This window comes from Hypanus sabinus, chromosome 7 (genome assembly GCF_030144855.1).
Source record: "Hypanus sabinus isolate sHypSab1 chromosome 7, sHypSab1.hap1, whole genome shotgun sequence".
NCBI classification, from domain to species: Eukaryota; Metazoa; Chordata; class Chondrichthyes; order Myliobatiformes; family Dasyatidae; genus Hypanus; species Hypanus sabinus.
In genome coordinates this window covers 108,013,944-108,035,923 of record NC_082712.1, presented here as the reverse complement: position 1 = coordinate 108,035,923, position 21,980 = coordinate 108,013,944, and the positions used below count along the sequence as shown (strand labels likewise).

At 50.5% G+C, this 21,980-nt stretch overlaps 1 protein-coding gene across 5 annotated transcripts in view; it reads right to left on the bottom strand.

Annotated features, from left to right (window-relative positions):
- The window catches only part of madd (MAP-kinase activating death domain), a 248,446-nt gene that overhangs the window by 55,970 nt on the left and 170,496 nt on the right, over positions 1–21,980 (bottom strand). For 3 of the 5 annotated variants that reach the window (XM_059975345.1, XM_059975346.1, XM_059975347.1), the window contains exon 19: positions 16,323–16,523. The exons of the other annotated variants lie outside the window; for them this stretch is intronic. In XM_059975345.1, the coding sequence (XP_059831328.1) occupies positions 16,323–16,523 (201 nt within the window). The remainder of the gene's footprint in view (positions 1–16,322; positions 16,524–21,980) is intronic. 5 annotated transcript variants of the gene reach the window in all.

Sequence of the window (21,980 nt, the reverse complement as noted above, 5' to 3'; positions counted from 1 at the left end):
TGATTGTGTGCCATTGAGAAGTGGGGTCTGTACCTGGTGCGTCTGTGTGCCACTGAAGTGGGGTCTATACCTGGTGCGTCTGTGTGCCACTGAAGTGGGGTCTATACCCCGCGTGACTGTGTACCATTGAAGTGGGGTCTGTACCTGGTGTGACTGTGTGCCATTGAAGTGGGGTCTGTACCTGGTGTGACTGTGTACCATTGAAGTGGGGTCTGTACCCAGTGTGACTGTGTGCTATTGAAGTGGGTCTGTACCTGGTGTGACTGTGTACCATTAAAGTGGGGTCTGTACCTGGTGTGACTGTGTGCTATTGAAGTGGGGTCTGTACCAGGTGTGACTGTGTATCATTGAAGTGGGGTCTGTACCCAGTGTGACTGTGTATCATTGAAGTGGGGTCTGTACCTGGTGTGACTGTGTACCATTGAAGTGGGGTCTGTACCTGGTGTGACTGTGTGCTATTGAAGTGGGGTCTGTACCTGATGTGACTGTGTGTCATTGAAGTGGGGTCTGTACGTTGTGTGACTGTGTATCATTGAAGTGGGGTCTGTACCCAGTGTGACTGTGTACCATTGAAGTGGGATCTATACCTGGTGTGACTGTGTATCATTGAAGTGGGGTCTGTACCCGGTGTGACTGTGTATCATTGAAGTGGGGTCTGTACCCAGTGTGACTGTGTACCATTGAAGTGGGGTCTATACCTGGTGTGACTGTGTATCATTAAAGTGGGGTCTGTATCCAGTGTGACTGTGTATCATTGAAGTGGGGTCTGTACCCAGTGTGACTGTGTATCATTGAAGTGGGGTCTGTACCTGGTGTGACTGTGTATCATTGAAGTGGGTCTGTACTCAGTGTGACTGTGTATCATTGAAGTGGGGTCTGTACCCAGTGTGACTGTGTATCATTAAAGTGGGGTCTGTACCCGGTGTGACTGTGTATCATTGAAGTGGGGTCTGTACCCGGTGTGACTGTGTATCATTGAAGTGGGGTCTGTACCCGGTGTGACTGTGTACCATTGAAGTGGGGACTGTACCTGGTGTGACTGTGTACCATTGAAGTGGGGTCTGTACCCAGTGTGACTGTGTACCATTGAAGTGGGGTCTGTACCCAGTGTGACTGTGTATCATTGAAATGGGGTCTGTACCCGGTGTGACTGTGTACCATTGAAGTGGGGTCTGTACCCAGTGTGACTGTGTATCATTGAAGTGGGGTCTGTACCCGGTGTGACTGTGTATCATTGAAGTGGGTCTGTACCCGGTGTGACTGTGTACCATTGAAGCGGGGTCTGTACCCGGTGTGACTGTGTAACATTGAAGTGGGGTCTGTACCCAGTGTGACTGTGTATCATTGAAGTGGGGTCTGTACCCAGTGTGACTGTGTACCATTGAAGTGGGGTCTGTACACAGTGTAACTGTGTATCAGTGAAGTGGGGTCCGTACCCAGTGTGACTGTGTATCATTGAAGTGGGGTCTGTATCCAGTGTGACTGTGTATCATTGAAGTGGGGTCTGTACCCAGTGTGACTGTGTATCATTGAAGTGGGGTCTGTACCCAGTGTGACTGTGTATCATTGAAGTGGGGTCTGTACCTGGTGTGACTGTGTACCATTGAAGTGGGGTCTGTACCTGGTGTGACTGTGTGCTATTGAAGTGGGGTCTGTACCAGGTGTGACTGTGTATCATTGAAGTGGGGTCTGTACCCAGTGTGACTGTGTATCATTGAAGTGGGGTCTGTACCCAGTGTGACTGTGTATCATTGAAGTGGGGTCTGTACCTGGTGTGACTGTGTACCATTGAAGTGGGGTCTGTACCTGGTGTGACTGTGTGCTATTGAAGTGGGGTCTGTACCTGATGTGACTGTGTGTCATTGAAGTGGGGTCTGTACGTTGTGTGACTGTGTATCATTGAAGTGGGGTCTGTACCCAGTGTGACTGTGTACCATTGAAGTGGGATCTATACCTGGTGTGACTGTGTATCATTGAAGTGGGGTCTGTACCCGGTGTGACTGTGTATCATTGAAGTGGGGTCTGTACCCAGTGTGACTGTGTACCATTGAAGTGGGGTCTATACCTGGTGTGACTGTGTATCATTAAAGTGGGGTCTGTATCCAGTGTGACTGTGTATCATTGAAGTGGGGTCTGTACCCAGTGTGACTGTGTATCATTGAAGTGGGATCTGTACCTGGTGTGACTGTGTATCATTGAAGTGGGTCTGTACTCCGTGTGACTGTGTATCATTGAAGTGGGGTCTGTACCCAGTGTGACTGTGTATCATTGAAGTGGGTCTGTACTCCGTGTGACTGTGTATCATTGAAGTGGGGTCTGTACCCAGTGTGACTGTGTATCATTAAAGTGGGGTCTGTACCCGGTGTGACTGTGTATCATTGAAGTGGGGTCTGTACCCGGTGTGACTGTATCATTGAAGTGGGGTCTGTACCCGGTGTGACTGTGTACCATTGAAGTGGGGACTGTACCTGGTGTGATTGTGTGCTATTGAAGTGGGGTCTGTACCCAGTGTGACTGTGTATCATTGAAGTGGGGTCTGTACCCAGTGTGACTGTGTATCATTGAAGTGGGGTCTGTACCCAGTGTGACTGTGTATCATTGAAGTGGGGTCTGTACCCGGTGTGACTGTGTACCATTGAAGTGGGGTCTGTACCCAGTGTGACTGTGTATCATTGAAGCGGGGTCTGTACCCGGTGTGACTGTGTATCAGTGAAGTGGGGTCTGTACCCAGTGTGACTGTGTGACATTGTGAAGTGGGGTCTGTACCCAGTGTGACTGTGTACCATTGAAGTGTGGTCTGTACCTGGTGTGACTGTGTATCATTGAAGTGGGGTCTGTACCCAGTGTGACTGTGTATCATTGAAGTGGGGTCTGTACCCAGTGTGACGGTGTATCATTGAAGTGGGGTCTGTACCCGGTGTGACTGTGTATCATTGAAGTGGGGTCTGTACCCAGTGTGACTGTGTGCTATTGAAGTGGGGTCTGTACCCGGTGTGACTGTGCGCTATTGAAGTGGGGTCTGTACCCAGTGTGACTGTGTATCATTGAAGTGGGGTCTGTACCCAGTGTGACTGTGTATCATTGAAGTGGGGTCTGTACCCAGTGTGATTGTGTACCATTGAAGTGGGGTCTGTACCCAGTGTGACTGTGTACCATTGAAGTGGGGTCTGTACCTGGTGTGACTGTGTATCATTGAAGTGGGGTCTGTACCCAGTGTGACTGTGTATCATTGAAGTGGGGTCTGTACCCAGTGTGACGGTGTATCATTGAAGTGGGGTCTGTACCCAGTGTGACTGTGTATAATTGAAGTGGGGTCTGTATCCAGTGTGACTGTGTATCATTGAAGTGGGGTCTGTACCCAGTGTGACTGTGTATCATTGAAGTGGGTTCTGTACCTGGTGTGACTGTGTATCATTGAAGTGGGTCTGTACTCAGTGTGACTGTGTATCATTGAAGTGGGGTCTGTACCCAGTGTGACTGTATCATTGAAGTGGGGTCTGTACCCGGTGTGACTGTGTATCATTGAAGTGGGGTCTGTACCCAGTGTGACTGTGTGCTATTGAAGTGGGGTCTGTACCCGGTGTGACTGTGTGCTATTGAAGTGGGGTCTGTACCCGGTGTGACTGTGCGCTATTGAAGTGGGGTCTGTACCCAGTGTGACTGTGTATCATTGAAGTGGGGTCTGTACCCAGTGTGACTGTGTACCATTGAAGTGGGGTCTGTACCTGGTGTGACTGTGTATCTTTGAAGTGGGGTCTGTACCAGGTGTGACTGTGTATCATTGAAGTGGGGTCTGTACCCAGTGTGACTGTGTATCATTGAAGTGGGGTCTGTACCCAGTGTGACTGTGTATCATTGAAGTGGGGTCTGTACCCAGTGTGACTGTGTACCATTGAAGTGGGGTCTGTACCCAGTGTGACTGTGTATCATTGAAGTGGGGTCTGTACCCGGTGTGACTGTGTATCATTGAAGTGGGTCTGTACCCGGTGTGACTGTGTACCATTGAAGCAGGGTCTGTACACGGTGTGACTGTGTATCATTGAAGCGGGGTCTGTACCCAGTGTGACTGTGTATCATTGAAGTGGGGTCTGTACCCAGTGTGACTGTGTACCATTGAAGTGGGGTCCGTACCCAGTGTGACTGTGTATCATTGAAGTGGGGTCCGTACCCAGTGTGACTGTGTATCATTGAAGTGGGGTCCGTACCCAGTGTGACTGTGTATCATTGAAGTGGGGTCTGTACCCAGTGTGACTGTGTATCATTGAAGTGGGGTCTGTACCCAGTGTGACGGTGTATCATTGAAGTGGGGTCTGTATCCAGTGTGACTGTGTATCATTGAAGTGGGGTCTGTACCCAGTGTGACTGTGTATCATTGAAGTGGGGTCTGTACCCAGTGTGACTGTGTATCATTGAAGTGGGGTCTGTACCCAGTGTGACTGTGTACCATTGAAGTGGGGTCTGTACCCAGTGTGACTGTGTATCATTGAAGTGGGGTCTGTACCCAGTGTGACTGTGTATCATTGAAGTGGGGTCTGTACCCAGTGTGACTGTGTATCATTGAAGTGGGGTCTGTACCCAGTGTGACGGTGTATCATTGAAGTGGGGTCTGTACCCAGTGTGACTGTGTCTCATTGAAGTGGGGTCTGTATCCAGTGTGACTGTGTATCATTGAAGTGGGGTCTGTACCCAGTGTGACTGTGTATCATTGAAGTGGGGTCTGTACCTGGTGTGACTGTGTATCATTGAAGTGGGGTCTGTACCCAGTGTGACTGTGTATCATTGAAGTGGGGTCTGTACCCAGTGTGACTGTGTATCATTGAAGTGGGGTCTGTACCCGGTGTGACTGTGTATCATTGAAGTGGGGTCTGTACCCAGTGTGACTGTGTGCTATTGAAGTGGGGTCTGTACCCTGTGTGACTGTGCGCTATTGAAGTGTGGTCTGTACCCAGTGTGACTGTGTATCATTGAAGTGGGGTCTGTACACAGTGTGACTGTGTGCTATTGAAGTGGGGTCTGTACCCAGTGTGACTGTGTATCATTGAAGTGGGGTCTGTACCTGGTGTGACTGTGTATCATTGAAGTGGGGGCCGTACCCGGTGTGACTGTGTATCATTGAAGTGGGGTCTGTACCCAGTGTGACTGTGTACCATTGAAGTGGGGTCTGTACCCAGTGTGACTGTGTGCTATTGAAGTGGGGTCTGTACCCTGTGTGACTGTGCGCTATTGAAGTGTGGTCTGTACCCAGTGTGACTGTGTATCATTGAAGTGGGGTCTGTACACAGTGTGACTGTGTGCTATTGAAGTGGGGTCTGTACCCAGTGTGACTGTGTATCATTGAAGTGGGGTCTGTACCTGGTGTGACTGTGTATCATTGAAGTGGGGGCCGTACCCGGTGTGACTGTGTATCATTGAAGTGGGGTCTGTACCCAGTGTGACTGTGTACCATTGAAGTGGGGTCTGTACCCAGTGTGACTGTGTATCATTGAAGTGGGGTCTGTACCCAGTGTGACTGTGTACCATTGAAGTGGGGTCCGTACCCAGTGTGACTGTGTATCATTGAAGTGGGGTCCGTACCCAGTGTGACTGTGTATCATTGAAGTGGGGTCCGTACCCAGTGTGACTGTGTATCATTGAAGTGGGGTCTGTACCCAGTGTGACTGTGTATCATTGAAGTGGGGTCTGTACCCAGTGTGACGGTGTATCATTGAAGTGGGGTCTGTATCCAGTGTGACTGTGTATCATTGAAGTGGGGTCTGTACCCAGTGTGACTGTGTATCATTGAAGTGGGGTCTGTACCCAGTGTGACTGTGTATCATTGAAGTGGGGTCTGTACCCAGTGTGACTGTGTACCATTGAAGTGGGGTCTGTACCCAGTGTGACTGTGTATCATTGAAGTGGGGTCTGTACCCAGTGTGACTGTGTATCATTGAAGTGGGGTCTGTACCCAGTGTGACTGTGTATCATTGAAGTGGGGTCTGTACCCAGTGTGACGGTGTATCATTGAAGTGGGGTCTGTACCCAGTGTGACTGTGTCTCATTGAAGTGGGGTCTGTATCCAGTGTGACTGTGTATCATTGAAGTGGGGTCTGTACCCAGTGTGACTGTGTATCATTGAAGTGGGGTCTGTACCTGGTGTGACTGTGTATCATTGAAGTGGGGTCTGTACCCGGTGTGACTGTGTATCATTGAAGTGGGGTCTGTACCCAGTGTGACTGTGTATCATTGAAGTGGGGTCTGTACCCAGTGTGACTGTGTATCATTGAAGTGGGGTCTGTACCCGGTGTGACTGTGTATCATTGAAGTGGGGTCTGTACCCAGTGTGACTGTGTGCTATTGAAGTGGGGTCTGTACCCTGTGTGACTGTGCGCTATTGAAGTGTGGTCTGTACCCAGTGTGACTGTGTATCATTGAAGTGGGGTCTGTACACAGTGTGACTGTGTGCTATTGAAGTGGGGTCTGTACCCAGTGTGACTGTGTATCATTGAAGTGGGGTCTGTACCTGGTGTGACTGTGTATCATTGAAGTGGGGGCCGTACCCGGTGTGACTGTGTATCATTGAAGTGGGGTCTGTACACAGTGTGATTCTGTGCCATTGTGAAGTGGGGTCTGTACCCAGTGTGACTGTGTACCATTGAAGTGGGGTCTGTACCCAGTGTGACTGTGTATCATTGAAGTGGGGTCTGTACCCAGTGTGACTGTGTATCATTGAAGTGGGGTCTGTACCCAGTGTGACTGTGTACCATTGAACTGGGGTCTGTACCCAGTGTGACTGTGTATCATTGAAGTGGGGTCTGTACCCAGTGTGACTGTGTATCATTGAAGTGGGGTCTGTACCCAGTGTGACTGTGTACCATTGAAGTGGGGTCTGTACCCAGTGTGACTGTGTACCATTGAAGTGGGGTCTGTACCCAGTGTGACTGTGTATCATTGAAGTGGGGTCTGTACCTGGTGTGACTGTGTATCATTGAAGTGGGGTCCGTACCCTGTGTGACTGTGTATCATTGAAGTGGGGTCTGTACCCAGTGTGACTGTGTATCATTGAAGTGGGGTCTGTACCCGGTGTGACTGTGTACCATTGAAGTGGGGTCTGTGCCCGGTGTGACTGTGTACCATTGAAGTGGGGTCTGTACCCGGTGTGACTGTGTACCATTGAAGTGGGGTTTGTGCCCAGTGTGACTGTGTACCATTGAAGTTGGGTCTGTACCCGGTGTGACTGTGTATCATTGAAGTGGGGTCCGTACCCAGTGTGACTGTGTATCATTGAAGTGGGGTCCGTACCCAGTGTGACTGTGTATCATTGAAGTGGGGTCTGTACCCAGTGTGACTGTGTATCATTGAAGTGGGGTCTATACCCAGTGTGACGGTGTATCATTGAAGTGGGGTCTGTATCCAGTGTGACTTGTATCATTGAAGTGGGGTCTGTACCCAGTGTGACTGTGTATCATTGAAGTGGGGTCTGTACCCAGTGTGACTGTGTATCATTGAAGTGGGGTCTGTACCCAGTGTGACTGTGTACCATTGAAGTGGGGTCTGTACCCAGTGTGACTGTGTATCATTGAAGTGGGGTCTGTACCCAGTGTGACTGTGTATCATTGAAGTGGGGTCTGTACCCAGTGTGACTGTGTATCATTGAAGTGGGGTCTGTACCCAGTGTGACTGTGTATCATTGAAGTGGGGTCTGTACCCAGTGTGACGGTGTATCATTGAAGTGGGGTCTGTACCCAGTGTGACTGTGTCTCATTGAAGTGGGGTCTGTATCCAGTGTGACTGTGTATCATTGAAGTGGGGTCTGTACCCAGTGTGACTGTGTATCATTGAAGTGGGGTCTGTACCTGGTGTGACTGTGTATCATTGAAGTGGGGTCTGTACCCGGTGTGACTGTGTATCATTGAAGTGGGGTCTGTACCCAGTGTGACTGTGTATCATTGAAGTGGGGTCTGTACCCGGTGTGACTGTGTATCATTGAAGTAGGGTCTGTACCCAGTGTGACTGTGTGCTATTGAAGTGGGGTCTGTACCCTGTGTGACTGTGCGCTATTGAAGTGTGGTCTGTACCCAGTGTGACTGTGTATCATTGAAGTGGGGTCTGTACCCAGTGTGACTGTGTATCATTGAAGTGGGGTCTGTACCTGGTGTGACTGTGTATCATTGAAGTGGGGGCCGTACCCGGTGTGACTGTGTATCATTGAAGTGGGGTCTGTACACAGTGTGATTCTGTGCCATTGTGAAGTGGGGTCTGTACCCAGTGTGACTGTGTACCATTGAAGTGGGGTCTGTACCCAGTGTGACTGTGTATCATTGAAGTGGGGTCTGTACCCAGTGTGACTGTGTATCATTGAAGTGGGGTCTGTACCCAGTGTGACTGTGTACCATTGAAGTGGGGTCTGTACCCAGTGTGACTGTGTATCATTGAAGTGGGGTCTGTACCCAGTGTGACTGTGTATCATTGAAGTGGGGTCTGTACCCAGTGTGACTGTGTACCATTGAAGTGGGGTCTGTACCCAGTGTGACTGTATACCATTGAAGTGGGGTCTGTACCCAGTGTGACTGTGTATCATTGAAGTGGGGTCTGTACCTGGTGTGACTGTGTATCATTGAAGTGGGGTCCGTACCCGGTGTGACTGTGTATCATTGAAGTGGGGTCTGTACCCAGTGTGACTGTGTATCATTGAAGTGGGGTCTGTACCCGGTGTGACTGTGTACCATTGAAGTGGGGTCTGTGCCCAGTGTGACTGTGTACCATTGAAGTGGGGTCTGTACCCGGTGTGACTGTGTACCATTGAAGTGGGGTTTGTGCCCAGTGTGACTGTGTACCATTGAAGTGGGGTCTGTACCTGGTGCGACTGTGTATCATTGAAGTGGGGTCTGTACCACTCGTGACTGTGTATCATTGAAGTGGGGTCTGTACCTGGTGCGACTGTGTATCTTTGAAGTGGGGTCTGTAACTGGTGTGACTGTGTACCATTGAAGTGGGGTCTGTACCCGGTGTGACTGTGTATCATTGAAGTGGGGTCTGTACCACTCGTGACTGTGTATCATTGAAGTGGAGTCTGTACCTGGTGCGACTGTGTATCTTTGAAGTGGGGTCTGTAACTGGTGTGACTGTGTACCATTGAAGTGGGGTCTGTACCCAGTGTGACTGTGTACCATTGAAGTGGGGTCTGTATCCAGTGTGACTGTGTACCATTGAAGTGGGGTCTGTACCCAGTGTGACTGTGTGCCATTGTGAAGTGGGGTCTGTACCCAGTGTGACTGTGTGCTATTGAAGTGGGGTCTGTACCCAGTGTGACTGTGTATCATTGAAGTGGCGTCTGTACCCAGTGTGACTGTGTGCTATTGAAGTGGGGTCTGTACACAGTGTGATTGTGTGCCATTGTGAAGTGGGGTCTGTACCCAGTGTGACTGTGTACCATTGAAGTGGGGTCTGTACCCAGTGTGACTGTGTATCATTGAAGTGGGGTCTGTACCCAGTGTGACTGTGTATCATTGAAGTGGGGTCTGTACCCAGTGTGACTGTGTACCATTGAAGTGGGGTCTGTACCCAGTGTGACTGTGTATCATTGAAGTGGGGTCTGTACCCAGTGTGACTGTGTATCATTGAAGTGGGGTCTGTACCCAGTGTGACTGTGTACCATTGAAGTGGGGTTTGTACCCAGTGTGACTGTGTGCTATTGAAGTGGGGTCTGTACACAGTGTGATTGTGTGCCATTGTGAAGTGGGGTCTGTACCCAGTGTGACTGTGTACCATTGAAGTGGGGTCTGTACCCAGTGTGACTGTGTATCATTGAAGTGGGGTCTGTACCCAGTGTGACTGTGTATCATTGAAGTGGGGTCTGTACCCAGTGTGACTGTGTACCATTGAAGTGGGGTCTGTACCCAGTGTGACTGTGTAACATTGAAGTGGGGTCTGTACCCAGTGTGACTGTGTATCATTGAAGTGGGGTCTGTACCCAGTGTGACTGTGTACCATTGAAGTGGGGTCTGTACCCAGTGTGACTGTGTACCATTGAAGTGGGGTCTGTACCCAGTGTGACTGTGTATCATTGAAGTGGGGTCTGTACCTGGTGTGACTGTGTATCATTGAAGTGGGGTCCGTACCCGGTGTGACTGTGTATCATTGAAGTGGGGTCTGTACCCAGTGTGACTGTGTGCTATTGAAGTGGGGTCTGTACCCTGTGTGACTGTGCGCTATTGAAGTGTGGTCTGTACCCAGTGTGACTGTGTATCATTGAAGTGGGGTCTGTACACAGTGTGACTGTGTGCTATTGAAGTGGGGTCTGTACCCAGTGTGACTGTGTATCATTGAAGTGGGGTCTGTACCTGGTGTGACTGTGTATCATTGAAGTGGGGGCCGTACCCGGTGTGACTGTGTATCATTGAAGTGGGGTCTGTACACAGTGTGATTCTGTGCCATTGTGAAGTGGGGTCTGTACCCAGTGTGACTGTGTACCATTGAAGTGGGGTCTGTACCCAGTGTGACTGTGTATCATTGAAGTGGGGTCTGTACCCAGTGTGACTGTGTATCATTGAAGTGGGGTCTGTACCCAGTGTGACTGTGTACCATTGAACTGGGGTCTGTACCCAGTGTGACTGTGTATCATTGAAGTGGGGTCTGTACCCAGTGTGACTGTGTATCATTGAAGTGGGGTCTGTACCCAGTGTGACTGTGTACCATTGAAGTGGGGTCTGTACCCAGTGTGACTGTGTACCATTGAAGTGGGGTCTGTACCCAGTGTGACTGTGTATCATTGAAGTGGTGTCTGTACCTGGTGTGACTGTGTATCATTGAAGTGGGGTCCGTACCCGGTGTGACTGTGTATCATTGAAGTGGGGTCTGTACCCAGTGTGACTGTGTATCATTGAAGTGGGGTCTGTACCCGGTGTGACTGTGTACCATTGAAGTGGGGTCTGTGCCCGGTGTGACTGTGTACCATTGAAGTGGGGTCTGTACCCGGTGTGACTGTGTACCATTGAAGTGGGGTTTGTGCCCAGTGTGACTGTGTACAATTGAAGTTGGGTCTGTACCTGGTGTGACTGTGTATCATTGAAGTGGGGTCCGTACCCAGTGTGACTGTGTATCATTGAAGTGGGGTCTGTACCCAGTGTGACTGTGTATCATTGAAGTGGGGTCTATACCCAGTGTGACGGTGTATCATTGAAGTGGGGTCTGTATCCAGTGTGACTTGTATCATTGAAGTGGGGTCTGTACCCAGTGTGACTGTGTATCATTGAAGTGGGGTCTGTACCCAGTGTGACTGTGTATCATTGAAGTGGGGTCTGTACCCAGTGTGACTGTGTACCATTGAAGTGGGGTCTGTACCCAGTGTGACTGTGTATCATTGAAGTGGGGTCTGTACCCAGTGTGACTGTGTATCATTGAAGTGGGGTCTGTACCCAGTGTGACTGTGTATCATTGAAGTGGGGTCTGTACCCAGTGTGACTGTGTATCATTGAAGTGGGGTCTGTACCCAGTGTGACGGTGTATCATTGAAGTGGGGTCTGTACCCAGTGTGACTGTGTCTCATTGAAGTGGGGTCTGTATCCAGTGTGACTGTGTATCATTGAAGTGGGGTCTGTACCCAGTGTGACTGTGTATCATTGAAGTGGGGTCTGTACCTGGTGTGACTGTGTATCATTGAAGTGGGGTCTGTACCCAGTGTGACTGTGTATCATTGAAGTGGGGTCTGTACCCAGTGTGACTGTGTATCATTGAAGTGGGGTCTGTACCCGGTGTGACTGTGTATCATTGAAGTAGGGTCTGTACCCAGTGTGACTGTGTGCTATTGAAGTGGGGTCTGTACCCTGTGTGACTGTGCGCTATTGAAGTGTGGTCTGTACCCAGTGTGACTGTGTATCATTGAAGTGGGGTCTGTACCCAGTGTGACTGTGTATCATTGAAGTGGGGTCTGTACCTGGTGTGACTGTGTATCATTGAAGTGGGGGCCGTACCCGGTGTGACTGTGTATCATTGAAGTGGGGTCTGTACACAGTGTGATTCTGTGCCATTGTGAAGTGGGGTCTGTACCCAGTGTGACTGTGTACCATTGAAGTGGGGTCTGTACCCAGTGTGACTGTGTATCATTGAAGTGGGGTCTGTACCCAGTGTGACTGTGTATCATTGAAGTGGGGTCTGTACCCAGTGTGACTGTGTACCATTGAAGTGGGGTCTGTACCCAGTGTGACTGTGTATCATTGAAGTGGGGTCTGTACCCAGTGTGACTGTGTATCATTGAAGTGGGGTCTGTACCCAGTGTGACTGTGTACCATTGAAGTGGGGTCTGTACCCAGTGTGACTGTATACCATTGAAGTGGGGTCTGTACCCAGTGTGACTGTGTATCATTGAAGTGGGGTCTGTAGCTGGTGTGACTGTGTATCATTGAAGTGGGGTCCGTACCCGGTGTGACTGTGTATCATTGAAGTGGGGTCTGTACCCAGTGTGACTGTGTATCATTGAAGTGGGGTCTGTACCCGGTGTGACTGTGTACCATTGAAGTGGGGTCTGTGCCCAGTGTGACTGTGTACCATTGAAGTGGGGTCTGTACCCGGTGTGACTGTGTACCATTGAAGTGGGGTTTGTGCCCAGTGTGACTGTGTACCATTGAAGTGGGGTCTGTACCTGGTGTGACTGTGTATCATTGAAGTGGGGTCTGTACCACTCGTGACTGTGTATCATTGAAGTGGGGTCTGTACCTGGTGCGACTGTGTATCTTTGAAGTGGGGTCTGTAACTGGTGTGACTGTGTACCATTGAAGTGGGGTCTGTACCCGGTGTGACTGTGTATCATTGAAGTGGGGTCTGTACCACTCGTGACTGTGTATCATTGAAGTGGAGTCTGTACCTGGTGCGACTGTGTATCTTTGAAGTGGGGTCTGTAACTGGTGTGACTGTGTACCATTGAAGTGGGGTCTGTACCCAGTGTGACTGTGTACCATTGAAGTGGGGTCTGTATCCAGTGTGACTGTGTACCATTGAAGTGGGGTCTGTACCCAGTGTGACTGTGTGCCATTGTGAAGTGGGGTCTGTACCCAGTGTGACTGTGTATCATTGAAGTGGCGTCTGTACCCAGTGTGACTGTGTGCTATTGAAGTGGGGTCTGTACACAGTGTGATTGTGTGCCATTGTGAAGTGGGGTCTGTACCCAGTGTGACTGTGTACCATTGAAGTGGGGTCTGTACCCAGTGTGACTGTGTATCATTGAAGTGGGGTCTGTACCCAGTGTGACTGTGTATCATTGAAGTGGGGTCTGTACCCAGTGTGACTGTGTACCATTGAAGTGGGGTCTGTACCCAGTGTGACTGTGTATCATTGAAGTGGGGTCTGTACCCAGTGTGACTGTGTATCATTGATGTGGGGTCTGTACCCAGTGTGACTGTGTACCATTGAAGTGGGGTTTGTACCCAGTGTGACTGTGTGCTATTGAAGTGGGGTCTGTACACAGTGTGATTGTGTGCCATTGTGAAGTGGGGTCTGTACCCAGTGTGACTGTGTACCATTGAAGTGGGGTCTGTACCCAGTGTGACTGTGTATCATTGAAGTGGGGTCTGTACCCAGTGTGACTGTGTATCATTGAAGTGGGGTCTGTACCCAGTGTGACTGTGTACCATTGAAGTGGGGTCTGTACCCAGTGTGACTGTGTATCATTGAAGTGGGGTCTGTACCCAGTGTGACTGTGTATCATTGAAGTGGGGTCTGTACCCAGTGTGACTGTGTACCATTGAAGTGGGGTCTGTACCCAGTGTGACTGTGTACCATTGAAGTGGGGTCTGTACCCAGTGTGACTGTGTATCATTGAAGTGGGGTCTGTACCTGGTGTGACTGTGTATCATTGAAGTGGGGTCCGTACCCGGTGTGACTGTGTATCATTGAAGTGGGGTCTGTACCCAGTGTGACTGTGTATCATTGAAGTGGGGTCTGTACCCGGTGTGACTGTGTACCATTGAAGTGGGGTCTGTGCCCAGTGTGACTGTGTACCATTGAAGTGGGGTCTGTACCCGGTGTGACTGTGTATCATTGAAGTGGGGTCTGTACCCAGTGTGACTGTGTACCATTGAAGTGGGGTCTGTACCCAGTGTGACTGTGTATCATTGAAGTGGGGTCTGTACCCAGTGTGACTGTGTACCATTGAAGTGGGGTCTGTACCCAGTGTGACTGTGTATCATTGAAGTGGGGTCTGTACCTGGTGTGACTGTGTATCATTGAAGTGGGGTCCGTACCCGGTGTGACTGTGTATCATTGAAGTGGGGTCTGTACCCAGTGTGACTGTGTATCATTGAAGTGGGGTCTGTACCTGGTGTGACTGTGTATCATTGAAGTGGGGTCTGTACCCGGTGTGACTGTGTACCATTGAAGTGGGGTCTGTGCCCGGTGTGACTGTGTACCATTGAAGTGGGGTCTGTACCTGGTGTGACTGTGTATCATTGAAGTGGGGCCTGTACCTGGTGCGACTGTGTGCCACTGAAGTGGGGTCTATACCCCGCGTGACTGTGTACCATTGAAGTGGGGTCTGTACCTGGTGTGACTGTGTGCCATTGAAGTGGGGTCTGTACCTGGTGTGACTGTGTACCATTGAAGTGGGGTCTGTACCCGGTGTGACTGTGTGCCATTGAAGTGGGGTCTGTACCTGGTGTGACTGTGTACCATTGAAGTGGGGTCTGTACCCGGTGTGACTGTGTGCCATTGAAGTGGGGTCTGTACCCGGTGTGACTGTGTGCCATTGAAGTGGGGTCTGTACCTGGTGTGACTGTGTACCATTGAAGTGGGGTCTGTACCCGGTGTGACTGTGTACCATTGAAGTGGGGTCTGTACCTGGTGTGACTGTGTATCATTGAAGTGGGGTCTGTACCACTCGTGACTGTGTATCATTGAAGTGGGGTCTGTACCTGGTGCGACTGTGTATCTTTGAAGTGGGGTCTGTAACTGGTGTGACTGTGTATCATTGAAGTGGGGTTTGTACCCAGTGTGACTGTGTGCCATTGTGAAGTAGGGTCTGTACCCAGTGTGACTGTGTACCATTGATGTGGGGTCTGTATCCAGTGTGACTGTGTACCATTGAATGGGGTCTGTACCCAGTGTGACTGTGTGCCATTGTGAAGTGGGGTCTGTACCCAGTGTGACTGTGTGCTATTGAAGTGGGGTCTGTACCCAGTGTGACTGTGTATCATTGAAGTGGGGTCTGTACCCAGTGTGACTCTGTGCTATTGAAGTGGGGTCTGTACCCAGTGTGACTGTGTATCATTGAAGTGGGGTCTGTACTTGGTGTGACTGTGTACCATTGAAGTGGGGTCTGTACCCAGTGTGACTGTGTATCATTGAAGTGGGGTCTGTACCTGGTGTGACTGTGTACCATTGAAGTGGGGTCTGTACCCAGTGTGACTGTGTGCCATTGTGAAGTGGGGTCTGTACCCAGTGTTGATGTATTATAGGGCAATGAAGTCTCCAAGCTACGTGTAGCCACGTAGCTGGGTTTGAACTCAGTTCTACTTAGTTGTACATACAGACACAGAATTCTTTAGGAACCCTTCCTCTACATATTACCTCTGATTCTAATAAGCCTCAAATCATTTTTAGATTTAAGATGAGTCGGGAAGCCTTGGTGTCCATGTGGTCAATTAACTAAAGCCAGCAAGACAAGTTGGGCACAAAATATATTGATGAATATGAAATAATTTGCGATATTTTGGTTAAAAAATAAAGGCAGAAAGCACTAAGTACATATCATGCTATTAATTACAGATTAGGGCGAGAGAGAGAGATTATACAAGACAAGACTAGGATGCAACAGTACAAATGATTGTTCAGAAGGGTTCATCAAGGGATCATATTACACCATGTTGTGTTTTACAATTAAGTTCCTGATTTACCTTTTTTTACCTTTTGATTAATGAATTGAAACTATTTACAAACTTCCTGACCAATTTTTTCTCCGTAACTTTCACTAACAGGTACCTAAAGTCTGAAGTTTACCTTGTAAAGTTCACATTTCAGTTTTCCCGAGAATTCACTACTGATGTTCTGCTCCTGGATCTGACATTCAAATTTAACTTGTATTATTTCAAATAGAATTCAAAGCATGGTCTTTAATACCTGGTAAACAGGGGATGGAATGGCAATATTCAAAGAGCTCTGCAGAGTGTGGGAGTATCTCCAAATAAGCTACCAATTTGGTCCAAGCACAGGCACAGATATTCAACAATCGCAAACATACAAGCACAGGTCTCGCAGTTGCCGACATGTGCTTTCTTGTCACAGAAAGCTAGTGGCACACAAGCCAAATGCCTTGCTATCAAGTTGTATTCTATAACACGTGCAAACGCAGTACACACCGATTGAAGCTAAAAAATTTTCTTCATTTAGACTCCGGGAGTCATACTCGCCCAACCCCTTGTTGACGGTGGCTTTAGGTGGGAGTTGCAAGTGAGTCACTGGTACGTCGGGGGGCTTAATTTCCCCTTTTGAGGGCATGGACTCCTTAATACCAATGAAGGGGCCTCCCTCTACCGGACTCCTTTTCTTCTTGTCAGGCTCTGAGTCAGAGGAAAGAGAAAGCAGAAATAGACAAACATTGAATATAGAGAACTGAGAAGCCCCCACAAAAAATACACAAAAACTCTGTCTTACTCTGTCTTAGAAATCGTATTGCTTCAAAATAGGATGAATAGACAATGCATCGCCAGAGGATGGCAGTATTTGTTGAGTGGTGTAGGCTGACTCACCCGCAGCTCAACATCAATTAGACACCAGTGACCCTACTACACACAGGAGGATGCTGCAGAAGCTACAGAGCATTATGCACAATTCCTCTCCCCATCCATGACATACTGGTCAAACAGAAGAACACATTTAGTTACAGATTCCACTGAGCTGCAGCACTGAACACCAGAGGAGATCCCTTCTCCTCAATAAGTATACGGTTTCAAGGCACATCTGTATTTCGCTCTATTACTTTGTAATGCACATTTTGTTTCTTTTTTTAACCTCAATGCTTACATTTTGCTTTTTAAGGTAACTATTTCTCACTAAACAACCTTACAACAATATTTTCATTCAGGATAAATATAGATTTACCTTATCTTACAAATCCTGACCTGTCACTGCTGGAGGTGATTGTTGTGGTGCTCTATAAAGTAATAATGCTGCAGTTGTGGCTCATGCTGCGCTGTCTGTACCCAGTACTGCCACGTGTAGGGTCAGCAGTGTCTGTACCCAGCAGGGCGTGTAGGGTCTCAGCAGTGTCTGTACCCAGCGCTGGGGAGTGTAGGGTCAGCAGTGTCTGTACCCAGCGCTGAGTGTAGGGTCTCAGCAGTGTCTGTACCCAGTGCTGCCGAGTGTAGGGTCAGCACTGTCTGTACCCAGAGCTGTGTGTGGTGTCAGCAGTGTCTGTACCCAGCACTGGGGAGTGTAGGGTCAGCAGTGTCTGTACCAAGTACTGCGTGTAGGGTCAGCACTGTCTGTACCCAGAGCTGTGTGTGGTGTCAGCAGTGTCTATACCCAGCACTGGTGAGTGTAGGATCAGCAGTGTCTGTACCCAGCGCTGGTGAGTGTAGGGTCAGCAGTGTCTGTACCAAGTACTGTGTGTAGTGTCAGCAGTGTCTGTACCCAGTGCTGAGTGTAGTGTCAGCAGTGTCTGTACCCAGCACTGGGGAGTGTAGGGTCAGCAGTGTCTGTACCCAGCACTGGGGAGTGTAGGGTCAGCAGTGTCTGTACCCAGCGCTGGGGAGTGTAGGGTCAGCAGTGTCTGTACCAAGTACTGCGTGTAGGGACAGCAGTGTCTGTACCCAGTGCTGCTGAGTGTAGGGTCAGCAGTGTCTATACCCAGCACTGGTGAGTGTAGGATCAGCAGTGTCTGTACAATGTCTGTACCCAGCGCTGAGTGTATGGTCTCAGCAGTGTCTGTACCCAGTGCTGAGTGTATGGTCTCAGCAGTGTCTGTACCCAGTGCTGCCGAGTGTAGTGTCAGCAGTGTTTGTACCCAGCGCTGGGGAGTGTAGGGTCAGCAGTGTCTGTACCCAGCGCTGGGGAGTGTAGGGTCAGCAGTGTCTGTACCCAGTGCTGGTGAGTGTAGGGTCAGCAGTGTCTGTACCCAGCGCTGGGGAGTGTAGGGTCAGCAGTGTCTGTACCCAGTGCTGGGGAGTGTAGGGTCAGCAGTGTCTGTACCCAGTGCTGGTGAGTGTAGGGTCAGCAGTGTCTGTACCCAGCGCTGGGGAGTGTAGGGTCAGCAGTGTCTGTACCAAGTACTGCGTGTAGGGTCAGCAGTGTCTGTACCCAGCACTGAGTGTAGGGTCAGCAGTGTCTGTACCCAGCGCTGAGTGTAGGGTCAGCAGTGTCTGTACCAAGTACTGCGTGTAGGGTCAGCAGTGTCTGTACCCAGCACTGAGTGTAGGGTCAGCAGTGTCTGTACCCAGTGCTGCCGAGTGTAGGGTCAGCAGTGTCTGTACCCAGAGCTGTGTGTAGTGTCAGCAGTGTCTGTACCCAACGCTGAGTGTAGGGTCTTAGCAGTCTCTGTACCCAGTGCTGCCGAGTGTAGGGTCAGCACTGTCTGTACCCAGCGCTGGGGAGTGTAGGGTCAGCAGTGTCTGTACCCAGCGCTGGGGAGTGTAGGGTCAGCACTGTCTGTACCCAGCGCTGGGGAGTGTAGGGTCAGCAGTGTCTGTACCCAGCGCTGGGGAGTGTAGGGTCAGCAGTGTCTGTACCCAGCGCTGGGGAGTGTAGGGTCAGCAGTGTCTGTACCCAGCGCTGGGGAGTGTAGGGTCAGCAGTGTCTGTACCCAGCACTGGGGAGTGTAGGGTCAGCACTGTCTGTACCAAGTACTGTGTGTAGTGTCAGCAGTGTCTGTACCCAGCGCTGGGGAGTGTAGGGTCAGCAGTGTCTGTACCCAGCGCTGGGGAGTGTAGGGTCAGCAGTGTCTGTACCCAGCGCTGGGGAGTGTAGGGTCAGCAGTGTCTGTACCCAGTACTGCGTGTTGTGTCTCAGCAGTGTCTGTACCCAGCGCTGAGTGTAGGGTCAGCAGTGTCTGTATCTGGTACTGTGTATAGGGTCAGCAGTGTCTGTACCCAGTGCTGAGTGTAGGGTTAGCAATTTCTGTACCCAGTACTGCGTGTAGGGTAAGCATTGTCTAGATCCAGCGCTGAGTGTAGAGTCAGCAGTGTCTGTACACAGTGCTGAGCGTAGGGTCAGCAGTGTCTGTACCCAGTGCTGAGTGCAGGGACCACAGTGTCTGTACCCAGTGCTGAGTGTAGGGTCAGCAGTGTCTGTAAACAGTACTGATTGTAGGGTCAGCAGTGTCTAAACCCAGTACGACCAAGTGTAGGGTCAGCAATGTCTGTACCCAGTACTGCGTGTAGGGTCTGCAGTGTCTGTATCCAGTACTGCATGTAGGGTCTGCAGTGTCTGTACCCAGCGCTGGTGAGTGTAGGGTCAGCAGTGTCTGTATCCAGTACTGCGTGTCGTGTCTCAGCAGTATCTGTATCCAGTACTGCATGCAGGGTCTCAGCAGTGTCTGTATCCAGTACTGAGGGTAGGGTCAGCAGTGTCTGTACCCAGCGCTGGTGAGTGTAGGGTCAGCAGTGTCTGTACCCAGTGCTGAGCGCAGGGTCAGCAGAGTCTGTATCCAGTGCTGAGCGCAGGGTCAGCAGTGTATGTAAACAGTGATGCGTGTAGGGTCAGCAGTGTCTGTACCCAGTGCTGAGCGCAGGGTCAGCAGTGTATGTAAACAGTGATGCGTGTAGGGTCAGCAGTGTCTGTACCCAGTGCTGAGCGCAGGGTCAGCAGTGTATGTAAACAGTGATGCGTGTAGGGTCAGCAGTGTCTGTACCCAGTGCTGAGCGCAGGGTCAGCAGTGTATGTAAACAGTGATGCGTGTAGGGTCAGCAGTGTCTGTACCCAGTGCTGAGCGCAGGGTCAGCAGTGTATGTAAACAGTGATGCGTGTAGGGTCAGCAAAGTCTGTACCCAGTGCTGAGTGTAGGTTCAGCAAAGTCTGTAGCCAGTACTGCATGTAGTGTCTCAGCGGTGTCTGAACCCAGTGCTGCCGAGTGTAGGGTCAGCAGTGTCTGTACCCAGTTTTGCCGAGTGTAGGGTCAGCAGTGTGTGTATCCAGTACGGAGTGTAGGGTCTCAGCAGTGTCTGTACCCATGGCTGAATGTTGCGTCAGCAGTGTCTGTACCCAGTACTGAGTGTAGCGTCAGCAGTGTCTGTATCCAGTACTGTGTGTCGTGTCGTGTCTCAGCAGTGTCTGTACCCAGCGCTACCGAGTGTATGGTCAGCAGTGTCTGCATCCAGTACTGTGTCTAGGGTCTCAGCAGAGTCTGTACCAGGTGCTGCTGAGTGTAGGGTTAGCATCGCCTGTACCAAGCGCTGAGTGTAAGGTTAGCAATTTCTGTACCCAGTACTGCGTGTAGGGTAAGCATTGTCTAGATCCAGCGCTGAGTGTAGAGTCAGCAGTGTCTGTACCCAGTGCTGAGTGTAGGGTCAGCAGTGACTAAACCCAGTACGACCAAGTGTAGGGTCAGCAGTGTCTGTACCCAGCGCTGAGTGTAGGGTCAGCAGTGTCTGTACCCAGTACTGCGTGTAGGGTCTGCAGTGTCTGTATCCAGCGCTGGTGAGAGTAGGGTCAGCAGTATCTGTATCCAGTACTGCGTGTCGTGTCTCAGCAGTATCTGTATCCAGTACTGAGGGTAGGGTCAGCAGTGTCTGTACCCAGTGCTGAACGCAGGGTCAGCAGAGTCTGTATCCAGTGCTGAACGTAGGGTCAGCAGTGTCTGTATCCTGTGCTGAGCGCAGGGTCAGCAGAGTCTGTATCCAGTGCTGAGCGCAGGGTCAGCAGTGTCTGTACCCAGTGCTGCCGAGTGTAGGGTCAGCAGAGTCTGTACCCAGTGCTGAGCGCAGGGTCAGCAGAGTCTGTATCCAGTGCTGAACGTAGGGTCAGCAGTGTCTGTATCCTGTGCTGAGCGCAGGGTCAGCAGAGTCTGTATCCAGTGCTGAACGCAGGGTCAGCAGTGTCTGTACCCAGTGCTGAGCGCAGGGTCAGCAGAGTCTGTATCCAGTGCTGAGCGCAGGGTCAGCAGTGTCTGTATCCAGTGCTGAACGCATGGTCAGCAGTGTATGTAAACAGTGATGCGTGTAGGGTCAGCAGTGTCAGTACCCAGCGCCGAGTGTAGGGTCAGCAGTGTCTGTACCCAGTGGTGAGTGTAGGGTCAGCAGTGTCTGTATCCAGTGCTGAGCGCAGGGTCAGCAGAGTCTGTATCCAGTGCTGAACGCAGGGTCAGCAGTGTCTGTACCCAGTGCTGAGCGCAGGGTCAGCAGAGTCTGTATCCAGTGCTGAACGCAGGGTCAGCAGTGTCTATAAACAGTGCTGAGTGTAAAGTCAGCAGGGTCTGTACCCAGTGCTGAGTGTAAGGTCAGCAGTGTCTATAAACAGTGCTGAGCGCAGGGTCAGCAGTGTCTATAAACAGTGCTGCGTGTAGAGTCAGCAGTGTCCTGTACCCAGCGCTGCGTGTAGGGTCAGCAGTGTCTGTACTCAGCGCTGAGTATAGGGTCAGCAGTGTCTGTACCCAGTGCTGAGTGTAGGGTCTCAGCTGTGTCTGGACCCATGGCTGAATGTTGCATCAGCAGTGTCTGAACCCAGTGCTGCGTGTAGGGTCAACAGTGTCTGTACCCAGTACTGCGTGTAGGGTCAGCAATGTCTGAACCCAGCGCTGAATGATGTGTCAGCAGTGTCTGTACCCAGTACTGCGTGTAGGGTCTCAGCAGTGTCTGTACCCAGCGCTGAGTGTAGGATCTCAGCAGTGTCTGTACCCAGCGCTGAGTGTAGGATCTCAGCAGTGTCTGTACCCAGCGCTGATTGTAGGGTCTCAGCAGTGTCTGTACCCAGCTCTGAGTGTCGGAACTCAGCAGAGTCTGTACCCAGTGCTGTGTGTAGGGTCTCAGCAGTGTCTGTACCCAGCTCTGAGTGTCGGAACTCAGCAGAGTCTGTACCCAGTGCTG